We start from the raw sequence: 16,034 nt of genomic DNA, 5'->3' as shown, positions 1-16,034 counted from the left end.
GAGGTTAACTTAGTCCAGGATTAACTCAGGTGAGCACAGGTAATCAGGGGTTAACTGTTAGTCCAGGTTTAACTCAGGTGAGCAGAGGTAATCAGGGGTTAACCTAGTCCAGGTTTAACTCAGGTGAGCACAGGTAATCAGGGGTTAACTGTTAGTCCAGTTTAACTCAGGTGAGCACAGGTAATCAGGGGTTAACTTAGTCCAGGTTTAACTCAGGTGAGCAGAGGTAATCAGGGGTTAACTTAGTCCAGGTTTAACTCAGGTGAGCAGAGGTAATCAGGGGTTAACTTAGTCCAGGTTTAACTCAGGTGAGCACAGGTAATCAGGGGTTAACTGTTAGTCCAGTTTAACTCAGGTGAGCACAGGTAATCAGGGGTCAACTTAGTCCAGGTTTAACTCAGGTGAGCAGAGGTAATCAGGGGTTAACTTAGTCCAGGTTTAACTCAGGTGAGCACAGGTAATCAGGGGATACCTGTTAGTCCAGGTTTAACTCAGGTGAGCAGAGGTAATCAGGGGTTAACTTAGTCCAGGTTTAACTCAGGTGAGCAGAGGTAATCAGGGGTTAACTTAGTCCAGGTTTAACTCAGGTGAGCACAGGTAATCAGGGGATACCTGTTAGTCCAGTTTAACTCAGGTGAGCACAGGTAATCAGGGATTAACTTAGTCCAGGTTTAACTCAGGTGAGCAGAGGTAATCAGGGGTTAACTTAGTCCAGGTTTAACTCAGGTGAGCACAGGTAATCAGGGGTTAACTTAGTCCAGGTTTAACTCAGGTGAGCACAGGTAATCAGGGGTTAACTGTTAGTCCAGTTTAACTCAGGTGAGCACAGGTAATCAGGGGTCAACTTAGTCCAGGTTTAACTCAGGTGAGCAGAGGTAATCAGGGGTTAACTTAGTCCAGGTTTAACTCAGGTGAGCACAGGTAATCAGGGGATACCTGTTAGTCCAGGTTTAACTCAGGTGAGCAGAGGTAATCAGGGGTTAACTTAGTCCAGGTTTAACTCAGGTGAGCAGAGGTAATCAGGGGTTAACTTAGTCCAGGTTTAACTCAGGTGAGCACAGGTAATCAGGGGATACCTGTTAGTCCAGTTTAACTCAGGTGAGCACAGGTAATCAGGGGTTAACTTAGTCCAGGTTTAACTCAGGTGAGCACAGGTAATCAGGGGTTAACTGTTAGTCCAGTTTAACTCAGGTGAGCACAGGTAATCAGGGGTCAACTTAGTCCAGGTTTAACTCAGGTGAGCAGAGGTAATCAGGGGTTAACTTAGTCCAGGTTTAACTCAGGTGAGCACAGGTAATCAGGGGATACCTGTTAGTCCAGGTTTAACTCAGGTGAGCAGAGGTAATCAGGGGTTAACTTAGTCCAGGTTTAACTCAGGTGAGCAGAGGTAATCAGGGGTTAACTTAGTCCAGGTTTAACTCAGGTGAGCACAGGTAATCAGGGGATACCTGTTAGTCCAGTTTAACTCAGGTGAGCACAGGTAATCAGGGGTTAACTGTTAGTCCAGGTTTAAATCAGGTGAGCACAGGTAATCAGGGGTTAACTGTTAGTCCAGGTTTAAATCAGGTGAGCGTATTAATATTATTATGATTATTGTAATTATTATGATGATGATTTTTTTATATTGTTTTTATATTGTTGTTATTATTATTATAATCATTATTATTGATATCATTATTGTTGGTATTATTACTATTAATATCTTTATTGTAATGATTATTATTATTATTTTTATTAATATTAATATCATTGGTGTTATGGTTTAATATTATTATTATTGTTATTATTATTATTATTATTTTGATACTTTTAGTTTTTTTTAGTGGCTCCATCTGAGTGAAGTCAGGTGTTGTTTTGTAGGATTTTTACGTTTCTCTGCCAAATTGAGGGTTAGACTCTTTGATAAAATAATCAGCTGTTTTATTCTGACGTGGCGTGCCAGTGAGGTAACGGGTCCTCTGTTCCTGTGTTCGGTACCGTCGTCAGTCTGATGGTCGTTTCTGTGGTAAATAAAGTCACATGACACCACAGCTCCCTCCTGGTACTACAGCCTACTGAGAGCTGCAGCATGGACCATTACCACAGCCTTATGGGGCTGAAACGACTGCTGGGTAGATTCCTGAGGAAACAAAGGCAGTCTTCAGCCCAGAGTTTTGCCTGACAGGCAGCAGGTGTTTCCTGTCTGGTCAGGTGTGTTGGCGTGTGTGAGCTGAGGGATTTACAGTGAATGTGGTCGAGCAGGAAGTGTGAGTGACGACCTCGACGCACCTGAAACACCTGAGCCTCCATCTCTGAAGTATTTCTGGCACAGCCTCACAGACAGTGTCTACAGAGCTGCAGTTCAGAGCCGTGGTTCTCAACTGGTGGGTCGGGATCCAGCAGTGGGCCCAACAGGGATCTAGTGTCTGTGCATGAAAAAAAGATGAAAAAACATTCAACACCTTTATTTGACTCTGTTTCACTGAAGTCATGGGATAATAATGTCTCTGTACCCAGAGACTGGATCCTGATAGACCCAGAGACTGGATCCTGATAGACCCAGAGACTGGACCCTGATAGACCCAGAGACTGGACCCTGGTAGACCCAGAGACTGGACCCTGGTAGACCAAGAGACTGGACCCTGGTAGACCCAGAGACTGGCCCTGATAGACCCAGAGACTGGACCGTATTAGACCCATAGACTGGATCCTGGTAGACCCAGAGACCGGATCCCGGTAGACCCAGAGACCGGATCCCGGTAGACCCAGAGACTGGACCCTGGTAGACCCAGAGACTGGCCCTGATAGAACCAGAGACTGGACCCCATTAGACCCAGAAACTGGATCCCGGTAGACCCAGAGACCGGATCCCGGTAGACCCAGAGACTGGACCCTGATAGACCCAGAGACTGGACCCTGATAGACCCAGAGACTGGACCCTGGTAGCCCCAGAGACTGGACCCTGGTAGACCCAGAGACTGGACCCTGGTAGACCCAGAGACTGGACCCTGATAGACCCAGAGACTGGACCCTGGTAGCCCCAGAGACTGGACCCTGGTAGACCCAGAGACTGGACCCTGATAGACCCAGAGACTGGACCCTGATAGACCCAGAGACTGGATCCTGGTAGAACCAGAGACTGGACCCTGGTAGCCCCAGAGACTGGACCCTGATAGACCCAGAGACTGGACCCTGATAGACCCAGAGACTGGACCCTGGTAGCCCCAGAGACTGGACCCTGGTAGACCCAGAGACTGGACCCTGATAGACCCAGAGACTGGACCCTGGTAGCCCTAGAGACTGGACCCTGGTAGACCCAGAGACTGGACCCTGGTAGACCCAGAGACTGGACCCTGGTAGACCCAGAGACTGGATCCTGTTAGAACCAGAGACTGGACCCTGGTAGCCCCAGAGACTGGACCCTGGTAGCCCCAGAGACTGGACCCTGGTAGACCCAGAGAATGGATCCTGATAGATCCAGAGACTGGACTCTGATAGACCCAGAGACTGGACCCTGATAGACCCAGAGACTGGAGCCTGGTAGACCCAGAGACTGGACCCTGGTAGACCCAGAGACTGGACCCTGATAGACCCAGAGACTGGACCCTGATAGACCCAGAGACTGGATCCTGGTGGACCCAGAGACTGGACCCTGATAGACCCAGAGACTGGACTCTGATAGACCCAGAGAATGGACCCTGATAGACCCAGAGACTGGACCCTGATATATCTAGATACTGGACCCTGATAGACCCAGAGAATTGACCCTGATTGACCCAGAGACTGGATCCTGGTGGACCCAGAGACTGGACCCTGATAGACCCAGAGACTGGACCCTGATAGACCCAGAGACTTGACCCTGATAGACCCAGAGACTGGACCCTGATAGACCCATAGACTGGACCCTGGTATACCCAGAGACTGGACCCTGGTAGACCCAGAGAATGGACCCTGATAGACCCAGCGACTGGACCCTGATAGACCCAGAGACCGGATCCCGGTAGAACCAGAGACTGGACCCTGATAGACCCAGAGACTGGACCCTGGTAGACCCAGAGACTGGATCCTGTTAGAACCAGAGACTGGACCCTGATAGACCCAGAGACTGGACCCTGGTAGACCCAGAGACTGGACCCTGATAGACCCAGAGACTGGACCCTGATAGACCCAGAGACTGGACCCTGGTAGACCCAGAGACTGGACCCTGGTAGACCCAGAGACTGGCCCTGATAGACCCAGAGACTGGACCGTATTAGACCCATAGACTGGATCCTGGTAGACCCAGAGACCGGATCCCGGTAGACCCAGAGACCGGATCCCGGTAGACCCAGAGACTGGACCCTGGTAGACCCAGAGACTGGCCCTGATAGAACCAGAGACTGGACCCTATTAGACCCAGAGACCGGATCCCGGTAGACCCAGAGACCGGATCCCGGTAGACCCAGAGACCGGATCCCGGTAGACCCAGAGACCGGATCCCGGTAGACCCAGAGACTGGACCCGGGTAGACCCAGAGACTGGACCCTGGTAGACCCAGAGACTGGCCCTGATAGAACCAGAGACTGGACCCTATTAGACCCAGAAACTGGATCCCGGTAGGCCCAGAGACCGGATCCCGGTAGACCCAGAGACCGGATCCTGGTAGACCCAGAGACCGGATCCCGGTAGACCCAGAGACCGGATCCCGGTAGACCCAGAGACCAGATCCCGGTAGAACCAGAGACTGGACCCTGATAGACCCAGAGACTGGACCCTGGTAGACCCAGAGACTGGATCCTGTTAGAACCAGAGACTGGACCCTGGTAGCCCCAGAGACTGGACCCTGGTAGCCCCAGAGACTGGACCCTGGTAGACCCAGAGAATGGATCCTGATAGATCCAGAGACTGGACTCTGATAGACCCAGAGACTGGACCCTGATAGACCCAGAGACTGGAGCCTGGTAGACCCAGAGACTGGACCCTGGTAGCCCCAGAGACTGGACCCTGGTAGACCCAGAGACTGGACCCTGATAGACCCAGAGACTGGACCCTGATAGAACCAGAGACTGGACCCTGATAGACCCAGAGACTGGACCCTGATAGACCCAGAGACTGGACCCTGGTAGACCCAGAGACTGGACCCTGGTAGACCCAGAGACCGGATCCCGGTAGACCCAGAGACTGGACCCTGATAGACCCAGAGACTGGACCCTGATAGACCCAGAGACCGGATCCCGGTAGACCCAGAGACCGGATCCCGGTAGACCCAGAGACCGGATCCCGGTAGACCCAGAGACCGGACCCCGATAGACCCAGAGACCGGACCCCGATAGAACCAGAGACCGGACCCCGATAGACCCAGAGACCGGACCCCGGTAGACCCAGAGACCGGACCCTGGTAGACCCAGAGACTGGACCCTGGTAGACCCAGAGACCGGACCCTGGTAGACCCAGAGACCGGACCCTGATAGACCCAGAGACCGGACCCTGATAGACCCAGAGACCGGATCCCGGTAGACCCAGAGACCGGATCCCGGTAGACCCAGAGACCGGATCCCGGTAGACCCAGAGACCGGATCCTGGTCGACCTCTATCAGTCATTGGTCAGTGTTGTTTTGCCTGAATTTAGATAACATTTTAGATTTTAGAGTTTAGATTTCTGATCTTTCTCTCTTACTCCCTCATACAGTGCATCTCTTGTTTCCCGGTCTCTGGCCTTGATGCATTCGTTGCCATGGCGACCTCCTCCAGGCCGGGTGTAGCAGACGGCGTTGATGACGGCGTGGATCAGAGCTGTTTTTGTTTTTAGTTGTTGAAAATGTTGCAGAGTGAGAGGTCGTCCTCTCTTTGTCGGCTTTGTTTCCCTCCTCATTGTTGAAGTGGCTGACTCACTGATAGCTGCCCGTTGTCATGGTTACCACGGACCAAACTCAAGGACAAGCTGGCGGGATGAGACGCTCTGATTGGCTGATGGCTGTTAGCTTTAGCCACCATGCTAGCTGCGTTCAAAGGACCGTTTGCTCTGTGTCTCTGCTCCTCTGTGACATCTGGTTTGTTTTCGTCTCCCCCGCAGTGAAGCATCATGGGAGGTGGCAGATGGACGAGCACGCCGTGGGCCGAGCGCAGCCTGTGACACGCACATGCACCAACATACGCAGCACGAGTTTAACGCCATGGAGCAAGGCTTCAGCATCAACACGCTGGTGAGTCAGCTGATCCTGTCCCCAGATCTCTGCTCCTCTCTCTCTCAGGGCTTTATTTATGATTATGATCAAAGATGATTATTTATCTGATTTATTATTTATGGTTATTTATCTGATTTATTATTTATGGTTATTTATCTGATTTATTATTTAAAGTTATTTATCTGATTTATTATTTAAAGTTATTTATCTGATTTATTATTTAAAGTTATTTATCTGATTTATTATTTATGGTTATTTATCTGATTTATTATTTATGGTTATTTATCTGATTTATTATTAATGGTTATTTATCTGATTTATTATTTATGGTTATTTATCTGATTTATTATTTATGGTTATTTATCTGATTTATTATTTATGGTTATTTATCTGATTTATTATTTAAAGTTATTTATCTGATTTATTATTTATGGTTATTTATCTGATTTATTATTTATGGTTATTTATCTGATTTATTATTAATGGTTATTTATCTGATTTATTATTTATGGTTATTTATCTGATTTATTATTTATGGTTATTTATCTGATTTATTATTTAAAGTTATTTATCTGATTTATTATTAATGGTTATTTATCTGATTTATTATTAATGGTTATTTATCTGATTTATTATTTATGGTTATTTATCTGATTTATTATTTATAGTTATTTATCTGATTTATTATTTATGGTTATTTATCTGATTTATTATTTATTATTATTTATCTGATTTATTATTTATGGTTATTTATCTGATTTATTATTTATTGTTATTTATCTGATTTATTATTTATTATTATTTATCTGATTTATTATTAATGGTTATTTATCTGATTTATTATTTATGGTTATTTATCTGATTTATTATTTATGGTTATTTATCTGATTTATTATTTATGGTTATTTATCTGATTTATTATTTATGGTTATTTATCTGATTTATTATTTATGGTTATTTATCTGATTTATTATTTAAAGTTATTTATCTGATTTATTATTAATGGTTATTTATCTGATTTATTATTTATGGTTATTTATCTGATTTATTATTTATAGTTATTTATCTGATTTATTATTTATGGTTATTTATCTGATTTATTATTTATGGTTATTTATCTGATTTATTATTTAAAGTTATTTATCTGATTTATTATTTAAAGTTATTTATCTGATTTATTATTTAAAGTTATTTATCTGATTTATTATTTATGGTTATTTATCTGATTTATTATTTATGGTTATTTATCTGATTTATTATTAATGGTTATTTATCTGATTTATTATTTATGGTTATTTATCTGATTTATTATTTATGGTTATTTATCTGATTTATTATTTATGGTTATTTATCTGATTTATTATTTAAAGTTATTTATCTGATTTATTATTTATGGTTATTTATCTGATTTATTATTTATGGTTATTTATCTGATTTATTATTATTAATGGTTATTTATCTGATTTATTATTTATGGTTATTTATCTGATTTATTATTTATGGTTATTTATCTGATTTATTATTTAAAGTTATTTATCTGATTTATTATTAATGGTTATTTATCTGATTTATTATTTATGGTTATTTATCTGATTTATTATTTATAGTTATTTATCTGATTTATTATTGTTATTTATCTGATTTATTATTAATGGTTATTTATCTGATTTATTATTTATGGTTATTTATCTGATTTATTATTTATGGTTATTTATCTGATTTATTATTTATGGTTATTTATCTGATTTATTATTTATGGTTATTTATCTGATTTATTATTTATGGTTATTTATCTGATTTATTATTTAAAGTTATTTATCTGATTTATTATTTATTATTATTTATCTGATTTATTATTTATGGTTATTTATCTGATTTATTATTTATAGTTATTTATCTGATTTATTATTTATGGTTATTTATCTGATTTATTATTTATGGTTATTTATCTGATTTATTATTTATGGTTATTTATCTGATTTATTATTTATGGTTATTTATCTGATTTATTATTTATGGTTATTTATCTGATTTATTATTTATGGTTATTTATCTGATTTATTATTTATGGTTATTTATCTGATTTATTATTTAAAGTTATTTATCTGATTTATTATTTATGGTTATTTATCTGATTTATTATTTATGGTTATTTATCTGATTTATTATTTATGGTTATTTATCTGATTTATTATTTATGGTTATTTATCTGATTTATTATTTATGGTTATTTATCTGATTTATTATTTATAGTTATTTATCTGATTTATTATTTATGGTTATTTATCTGATTTATTATTTATGGTTATTTATCTGATTTATTATTTATGGTTATTTATCTGATTTATTATTTAAAGTTATTTATCTGATTTATTATTAATGGTTATTTATCTGATTTATTATTTATGGTTATTTATCTGATTTATTATTTATAGTTATTTATCTGATTTATCATTTATGGTTATTTATCTGATTTATTATTTATGGTTATTTATCTGATTTATTATTTATAGTTATTTATCTGATTTATTATTTATGGTTATTTATCTGATTTATTATTTATTATTATTTATCTGATTTATTATTAATGGTTATTTATCTGATTTATTATTTATTGTTATTTATCTGATTTATTATTAATGGTTATTTATCTGATTTATTATTTATGGTTATTTATCTGATTTATTATTTATGGTTATTTATCTGATTTATTATTTATGGTTATTTATCTGATTTATTATTTATGGTTATTTATCTGATTTATTATTTATGGTTATTTATCTGATTTATTTATTGTTATTTATCTGATTTATTATTAATGGTTATTTATCTGATTTATTATTTATGGTTATTTATCTGATTTATTATTTATAGTTATTTATCTGATTTATTATTTATGGTTATTTATCTGATTTATTATTTATGGTTATTTATCTGATTTATTATTTATGGTTATTTATCTGATTTATTATTTATGGTTATTTATCTGATTTATTATTTATGGTTATTTATCTGATTTATTATTTATGGTTATTTATCTGATTTATTTATCTGATTTATTTATCTGAATTTATTGATTTATTATTAATGGTTATTTATCTGATTTATTATTTATGGTTATTTATCTGATTTATTATTTATGGTTATTTATCTGATTTATTATTTATGGTTATTTATCTGATTTATTATTTATGGTTATTTATCTGATTTATTATTTATGGTTATTTATCTGATTTATTATTTAAAGTTATTTATCTGATTTATTATTAATGGTTATTTATCTGATTTATTATTTATGGTTATTTATCTGATTTATTATTTATAGTTATTTATCTGATTTATTATTTATGGTTATTTATCTGATTTATTATTTATTATTATTTATCTGATTTATTATTTATGGTTATTTATCTGATTTATTATTTATAGTTATTTATCTGATTTATTATTTATGGTTATTTATCTGATTTATTATTTATGGTTATTTATCTGATTTATTATTTATGGTTATTTATCTGATTTATTATTTAAAGTTATTTATCTGATTTATTATTTATGGTTATTTATCTGATTTATCATTTATGGTTATTTATCTGATTTATTATTAATGGTTATTTATCTGATTTATTATTAATGGTTATTTATCTGATTTATTATTTATTATTATTTATCTGATTTATTATTAATGGTTATTTATCTGATTTATTATTTATGGTTATTTATCTGATTTATTATTTATGGTTATTTATCTGATTTATTATTAATGGTTATTTATCTGATTTATTATTAATGGTTATTTATCTGATTTATTATTTATTATTATTTATCTGATTTATTATTAATGGTTATTTATCTGATTTATTATTAATGGTTATTTATCTGATTTATTATTTATGGTTATTTATCTGATTTATTATTTATAGTTATTTATCTGATTTATTATTTATGGTTATTTATCTGATTTATTATTTATGGTTATTTATCTGATTTATTATTTATGGTTATTTATCTGATTTATTATTTATTATTATTTATCTGATTTATTATTTAAAGTTATTTATCTGATTTATTATTTATTATTATTTATCTGATTTATTATTAATGGTTATTTATCTGATTTATTATTAATGGTTATTTATCTGATTTATTTTTTATGGTTATTTATCTGATTTATTATTTAAAGTTATTTATCTGATTTATTATTTATTATTATTTATCTGATTTATTATTAATGGTTATTTATCTGATTTATTATTAATGGTTATTTATCTGATTTATTTTTTATGGTTATTTATCTGATTTATTATTTATGGTTATTTATCTGATTTATTATTTATGGTTATTTATCTGATTTATTATTAATGGTTATTTATCTGATTTATTATTTATAGTTATTTATCTGATTTATTATTTATGGTTATTTATCTGATTTATTATTTATGGTTATTTATCTGATTTATTATTTATTATTATTTATCTGATTTATTATTTATGGTTATTTATCTGATTTATTATTAATGGTTATTTATCTGATTTATTATTTATGGTTATTTATCTGATTTATTTTTTATGGTTATTTATCTGATTTATTATTTATGGTTATTTATCTGATTTATTATTAATGGTTATTTATCTGATTTATTTTTTATGGTTATTTATCTGATTTATTATTTATAGTTATTTATCTGATTTATTATTTATGGTTATTTATCTGATTTATTATTTATGATTATTTATCTGATTTATTATTTATTATTATTTATCTGATTTATTATTAATGGTTATTTATCTGATTTATTATTAATGGTTATTTATCTGATTTATTATTTATGGTTATTTATCTGATTTATTTTTTATGGTTATTTATCTGATTTATTATTTATGGTTATTTATCTGATTTATTATTTATGGTTATTTATCTGATTTATTATTTATTATTATTTATCTGATTTATTATTAATGGTTATTTATCTGATTTATTATTAATGGTTATTTATCTGATTTATTATTAATGGTTATTTATCTGATTTATTATTTATGGTTATTTATCTGATTTATTTTTTATGGTTATTTATCTGATTTATTATTTATGGTTATTTATCTGATTTATTATTTATGGTTATTTATCTGATTTATTATTAATGGTTATTTATCTGATTTATTATTTATGGTTATTTATCTGATTTATTATTTATAGTTATTTATCTGATTTATTATTTATTATTATTTATCTGATTTATTATTAATGGTTATTTATCTGATTTATTATTTATTGTTATTTATCTGATTTATTATTTATTATTATTTATCTGATTTATTATTTATTGTTATTTATCTGATTTATTATTTATGGTTATTTATCTGATTTATTATTAATGGTTATTTATCTGATTTATTATTTATGGTTATTTATCTGATTTATTTTTTATGGTTATTTATCTGATTTATTATTAATGGTTATTTATCTGATTTATTATTAATGGTTATTTATCTGATTTATTATTAATGGTTATTTATCTGATTTATTATTTATTATTATTTATCTGATTTATTATTTATTATTATTTATCTGATTTATTATTTATTATTATTTATCTGATTTATTATTTATTGTTATTTATCTGATTTATTATTTATTATTATTTATCTGATTTATTATTAATGGTTATTTATCTGATTTATTATTTATTGTTATTTATCTGATTTATTATTTATTATTATTTATCTGATTTATTATTAATGGTTATTTATCTGATTTATTATTAATGGTTATTTATCTGATTTATTATTTATGGTTATTTATCTGATTTATTATTTATGGTTATTTATCTGATTTATTATTTATTGTTATTTTTCTGATTTTTTTATGAATGATTATAATAAAAACAGATTCATCCTGTTCAGTCAGCTGTGGAGCTGTAATGTTACGTTTCAGCTCTTCTTTTTTCATCCATTATTGCCGTTTCTTTTTGCAACTTTTTGCTTATTTAAGGCACCTTTTCATTTTACCCATTTTTTTCAGCTTTTCTTTCCTGTTTTTTCTCGGTTTTTGCCCATTGATGCGGTTTTTGTCGGCCCTCTGAAATCAGTTTCACATCCTCACTGATGTTTCTGATGGGATGAAGAAACCCTTCTGTCCTCTCAGTGATTGGAGCTGAATAAGAAGGTCACATTAAAGTTCAATGGTTTAAAGTAAATCTGTAACTCTTCTTTACTCTCTCAGTCTGATGCTGCGTTGTTCTCCTCCTGACGGTAACGGTTCTCTCCTCGCCGTCTGTCCGTCAGCCTCTATCAGAGCGCTACGTTAATGCAGACAGGTGTTAGCTCGTTAAGAGCCAGAGGGAGCTCCAGTATCTGCGGAGGAACTATCAGGCTGTTACTCTAATGTAACATGGCTTACACCCTACTGCCCCTGTAGAGCTGCGGGACGTTTGCTGGTGTTCCGTGCAGCTTTCTGACATGCCGTCATTGTTTAGGAGGGGGCGGGGTTAGGGGCGGGGTGAGTGTTTGTGAAGTGAGGCACAAGTTGTGCCACGCTTTAGTGTTCCCCCAGAACATATTCCTCAGATAAACGTTCCCCTTTCTAAAAAATCACATTTCAGTCAAATTCATTCAGTTTCCTGTTTCCATGTTAAATAGCAGATTCTGTTTTTATCGGCCAATCCTGCGCTTCCGTTAAGGCGGGAATCACAGGGCTCTAGCTTTTACCCACTGATGCCTTTTTTCTCTGCTTTTTAGCAGAATGTTGAAACTTTCAACCCATTTTTTGACCTTTTTTTAAAAACATCTTTGTTCATTTTTGCCACTTTTTTCATCTTATTGCAACTTTTTTATCCTGTTTTATCCATTTTTACTCTTCGTGGCTTTATTTCTTTACCCCTTTGACCTTTTTCTCCACTTCTAGCCCATATCTTATTTTTTTGCCCATTTTTGTAACTTTCTGCTAGTTTAGCCAGTCTTTTGACACTTTTTTACTCTTTTATAAAGTTTTTTCAGATTTTCTTTTCCCCACTTTTTCCATTTCTACCACGTTTATGTTGTTTTTGCCCATTTTTAACCCCAGTAGACGTATTTATGACACTTTCTCTGCCTTTTCCCCATTTTTACCACTTTTACCCCTCTATGCCATTCTTGTCTCTTTAACCTCTGTTGGTCTCCTCACGTTTATTCTCCTCTCCTGAACAGTCTCAGTTTCATTCATGTGTTCATGCTTCCTGATGTTTGTGGACATGATGGCGTAACCGTCTAACATTCCTTTCCTCCTGGTTTAGTTCTGTGTATCCGTCCACATTAATATTTATATTTGATAAAGGCAGGATTGTTCTCCAGCATAAATAAACCACATTCATGGTTTCTAGCGTGGATCAGAGTGTTTTTATTCAGCTTAAACATTAAATATGCTTATCAAAGTCGGCCTTTATAATGGACCAGGACTTTCCTGACCTCCGTGGACCCCCCGCTTGTTGGCGGCGTTGCCGTGAACTGTGGGCTGGTGAAGGAAAGATGCACTTCTGTGTATTTATATGTTTCTTCTGCAGTCAGGGCCATGGATCAGACTGAACCGTCTGTGCTGGACCGTGTTTTTAACCAGAGGAACATCTGAGCGCGCTCAGATCGTTGAACATCTGAGCACGCTCAGATCGAACATCTGAGATTAAAGGAGGAGGACTGATGAAATAATGAATGTTCTGGTGTCTTCATCTCTCCATCTTTGTCCCTCAGACCCCGCCTCTCGTCCTCGGCGTGCCGTCATGAATAAAGAGTTCTGCAGACAGGCGGCCGTTTCTCCTGCTCTAACAAACGATGCATTCAGGCTCCCTGCAGGGCCGTAAATCTCAGCGTCCTGCATAGAAACAGACTTCAGCTCGGCTGTCAGATGTTGGCTTCAGTGAAACGTCCTGATGATCTTAATTTCTATCATGGAGCGTTAGGACGGCTGAGGCTCAGAGGGTCAGGGGTTTGATCCCCAGCTCCTACAGCAGGGAGGTCAAACTTAAGGCCTGGGGAGCAAATCCGGCCGGTGGTACAGTTACACCCGGCCCGCCAGATCAGATCATATTTTATTCTAACCAGTCTGAGGGCTGCAGAGTTCCTCCAGATTAAAATGTAAACTTAACCCTGATGAACTAAAATACCCTTGTTTAGTCATTAGAAACAGTAAAGAGTTAAAATAATTAGATAAAATGAACTAAAACTAAAAAATTTCCATGTTTTTCTCATGCTTTGACATTTTAAACCGATGATTTTGAAAGTATCTCGCATTTTGACTGTTATGAATCATGATGTCAGCTTTCTCTCATATATTTGCCTTTAAAAAACCTGATTTTGACTTTAAATGTCATGTTTTCAACCTTTTGAGCTAATAACTTTGAATTTTTATCTCAGATTTTGAGCCTTTAAATGTATCATTTTGACCTTTTCAGGGTTTTTTCCCCCATAATTCATTGCAGGTGAAAATGAGGTTAAATGTGGACCTGCTCGGCCCTCAGGTTCAGAATTCGGCCCCTGCTGTGACTGAGTTTGAAATCCCTGTCCTACAGTCACATGTACTTTTCTGACCAGTCTGAGTCACTGCTGCTGCCGTTGGTGGTCGTTTCACTGCCTTAAACCCTCCTAACGGTCCGTTGGTGGTCGTTTCACTGCCGTAAACCCTCCTAACGGTCCGTTGGTGGTCGTTTCTCTGCCTTAAACCCTCCTAACGGTCCGTTGGTGGTCGTTTCACTGCCGTAAACCCTCCTAACGGTCCGTTGGTGGTCGTTTCACTGCCGTAAACCCTCCTAACGGTCCGTTGGTGGTCGTTTCTCTGCCTTAAACCCTCCTAACGGTCCGTTGGTGGTCGTTTCTCTGCCTTAAACCCTCCGAACGGTCCGTTGGTGGTCGCACTGCCGTAAACCCTCCTAACGGTCCGTTGGTGGTCGTTCTCTGACTTAAAGCCTCCTATGGGTCCGTTGGTGGTCGTTTCACTGCCTTAAACCCTCCTAACGGTCCGTTGGTGGTCGTTTCACTGCCGTAAACCCTCCTAACGGTCCGTTGGTGGTCGTTTCACTGCCTTAAACCCTCCTAACGGTCCGTTGGTGGTCGTTTCTCTGCCTTAAACCCTCCTAACGGTCCGTTGGTGGTCGTTTCTCTGCCTTAAACCCTCCTAACGGTCCGTTGGTGGTCGTTTCACTGCCGTAAACCCTCCTAACGGTCCGTTGGTGGTCGTTTCACTGCCGTAAACCCTCCTAACGGTCCGTTGGTGGTCGTTTCTCTGCCTTAAACCCTCCTAACGGTCCGTTGGTGGTCGTTTCTCTGCCTTAAACCCTCCTAACGGTCCGTTGGTGGTCGTTTCACTGCCTTAAACCCTCCTAACGGTCCGTTGGTGGTCGTTTCACTGCCGTAAACCCTCCTAACGGTCCGTTGGTGGTCGTTTCTCTGCCTTAAACCCTCCTAACGGTCGGTTGGTGGTGCGTTTCACTGCCGTTAAACCCTCCTAACGGTCCGTTGGTGGTCGTTTCACTGCCTTAAACCCTCCTAACGGTCCGTTGGTGGTCGTTTCACTGCCTTAAACCCTCCTAACGGTCCGTTGGTGGTCGTTTCTCTGCCTTAAACCCTCCTAACGGTCCGTTGGTGGTCGTTTCTCTGCCTTAAACCCTCCTAACGGTCCGTTGGTGGTCGTTTCACTGCCTTAAACCCTCCTAACGGTCCGTTGGTGGTCGTTTCTCTGCCTTAAACCCTCCTAACGGTCCGTTGGTGGTGTTTCACTGCCTTAAACCCTCCTAACGGTCCGTTGGTGGTCGTTTCACTGCCTTAAACCCTCCTAACGGTCCGTTGGTGGTCGTTTCACTGCCTTAAACCCTCCTAACGGTCCGTTGGTGGTCGTTTCTCTGCTGTAAACCCTCCTAACGGTCC

The 16,034-nt window shown here is 36.7% G+C and overlaps 1 protein-coding gene across 1 annotated transcript in view; it reads left to right on the top strand.

Moving 5' to 3' along the window:
• Positions 1-16,034, top strand: part of stambpl1 (STAM binding protein-like 1) — a 49,139-nt gene that overhangs the window by 4,326 nt on the left and 28,779 nt on the right. The window contains exon 2 of the mRNA XM_041814930.1: positions 6,032-6,161. Within this exon, the coding sequence (XP_041670864.1) occupies positions 6,099-6,161 (63 nt within the window). The 5' untranslated portion in view covers positions 6,032-6,098. The remainder of the gene's footprint in view (positions 1-6,031; positions 6,162-16,034) is intronic.

The sequence above is a fragment of the Cheilinus undulatus genome, linkage group 20 (assembly GCF_018320785.1).
Source record: "Cheilinus undulatus linkage group 20, ASM1832078v1, whole genome shotgun sequence".
NCBI classification, from domain to species: domain Eukaryota; kingdom Metazoa; phylum Chordata; class Actinopteri; order Labriformes; family Labridae; genus Cheilinus; species Cheilinus undulatus.
This window is presented reverse-complemented; position numbering and strand designations above follow the sequence as displayed.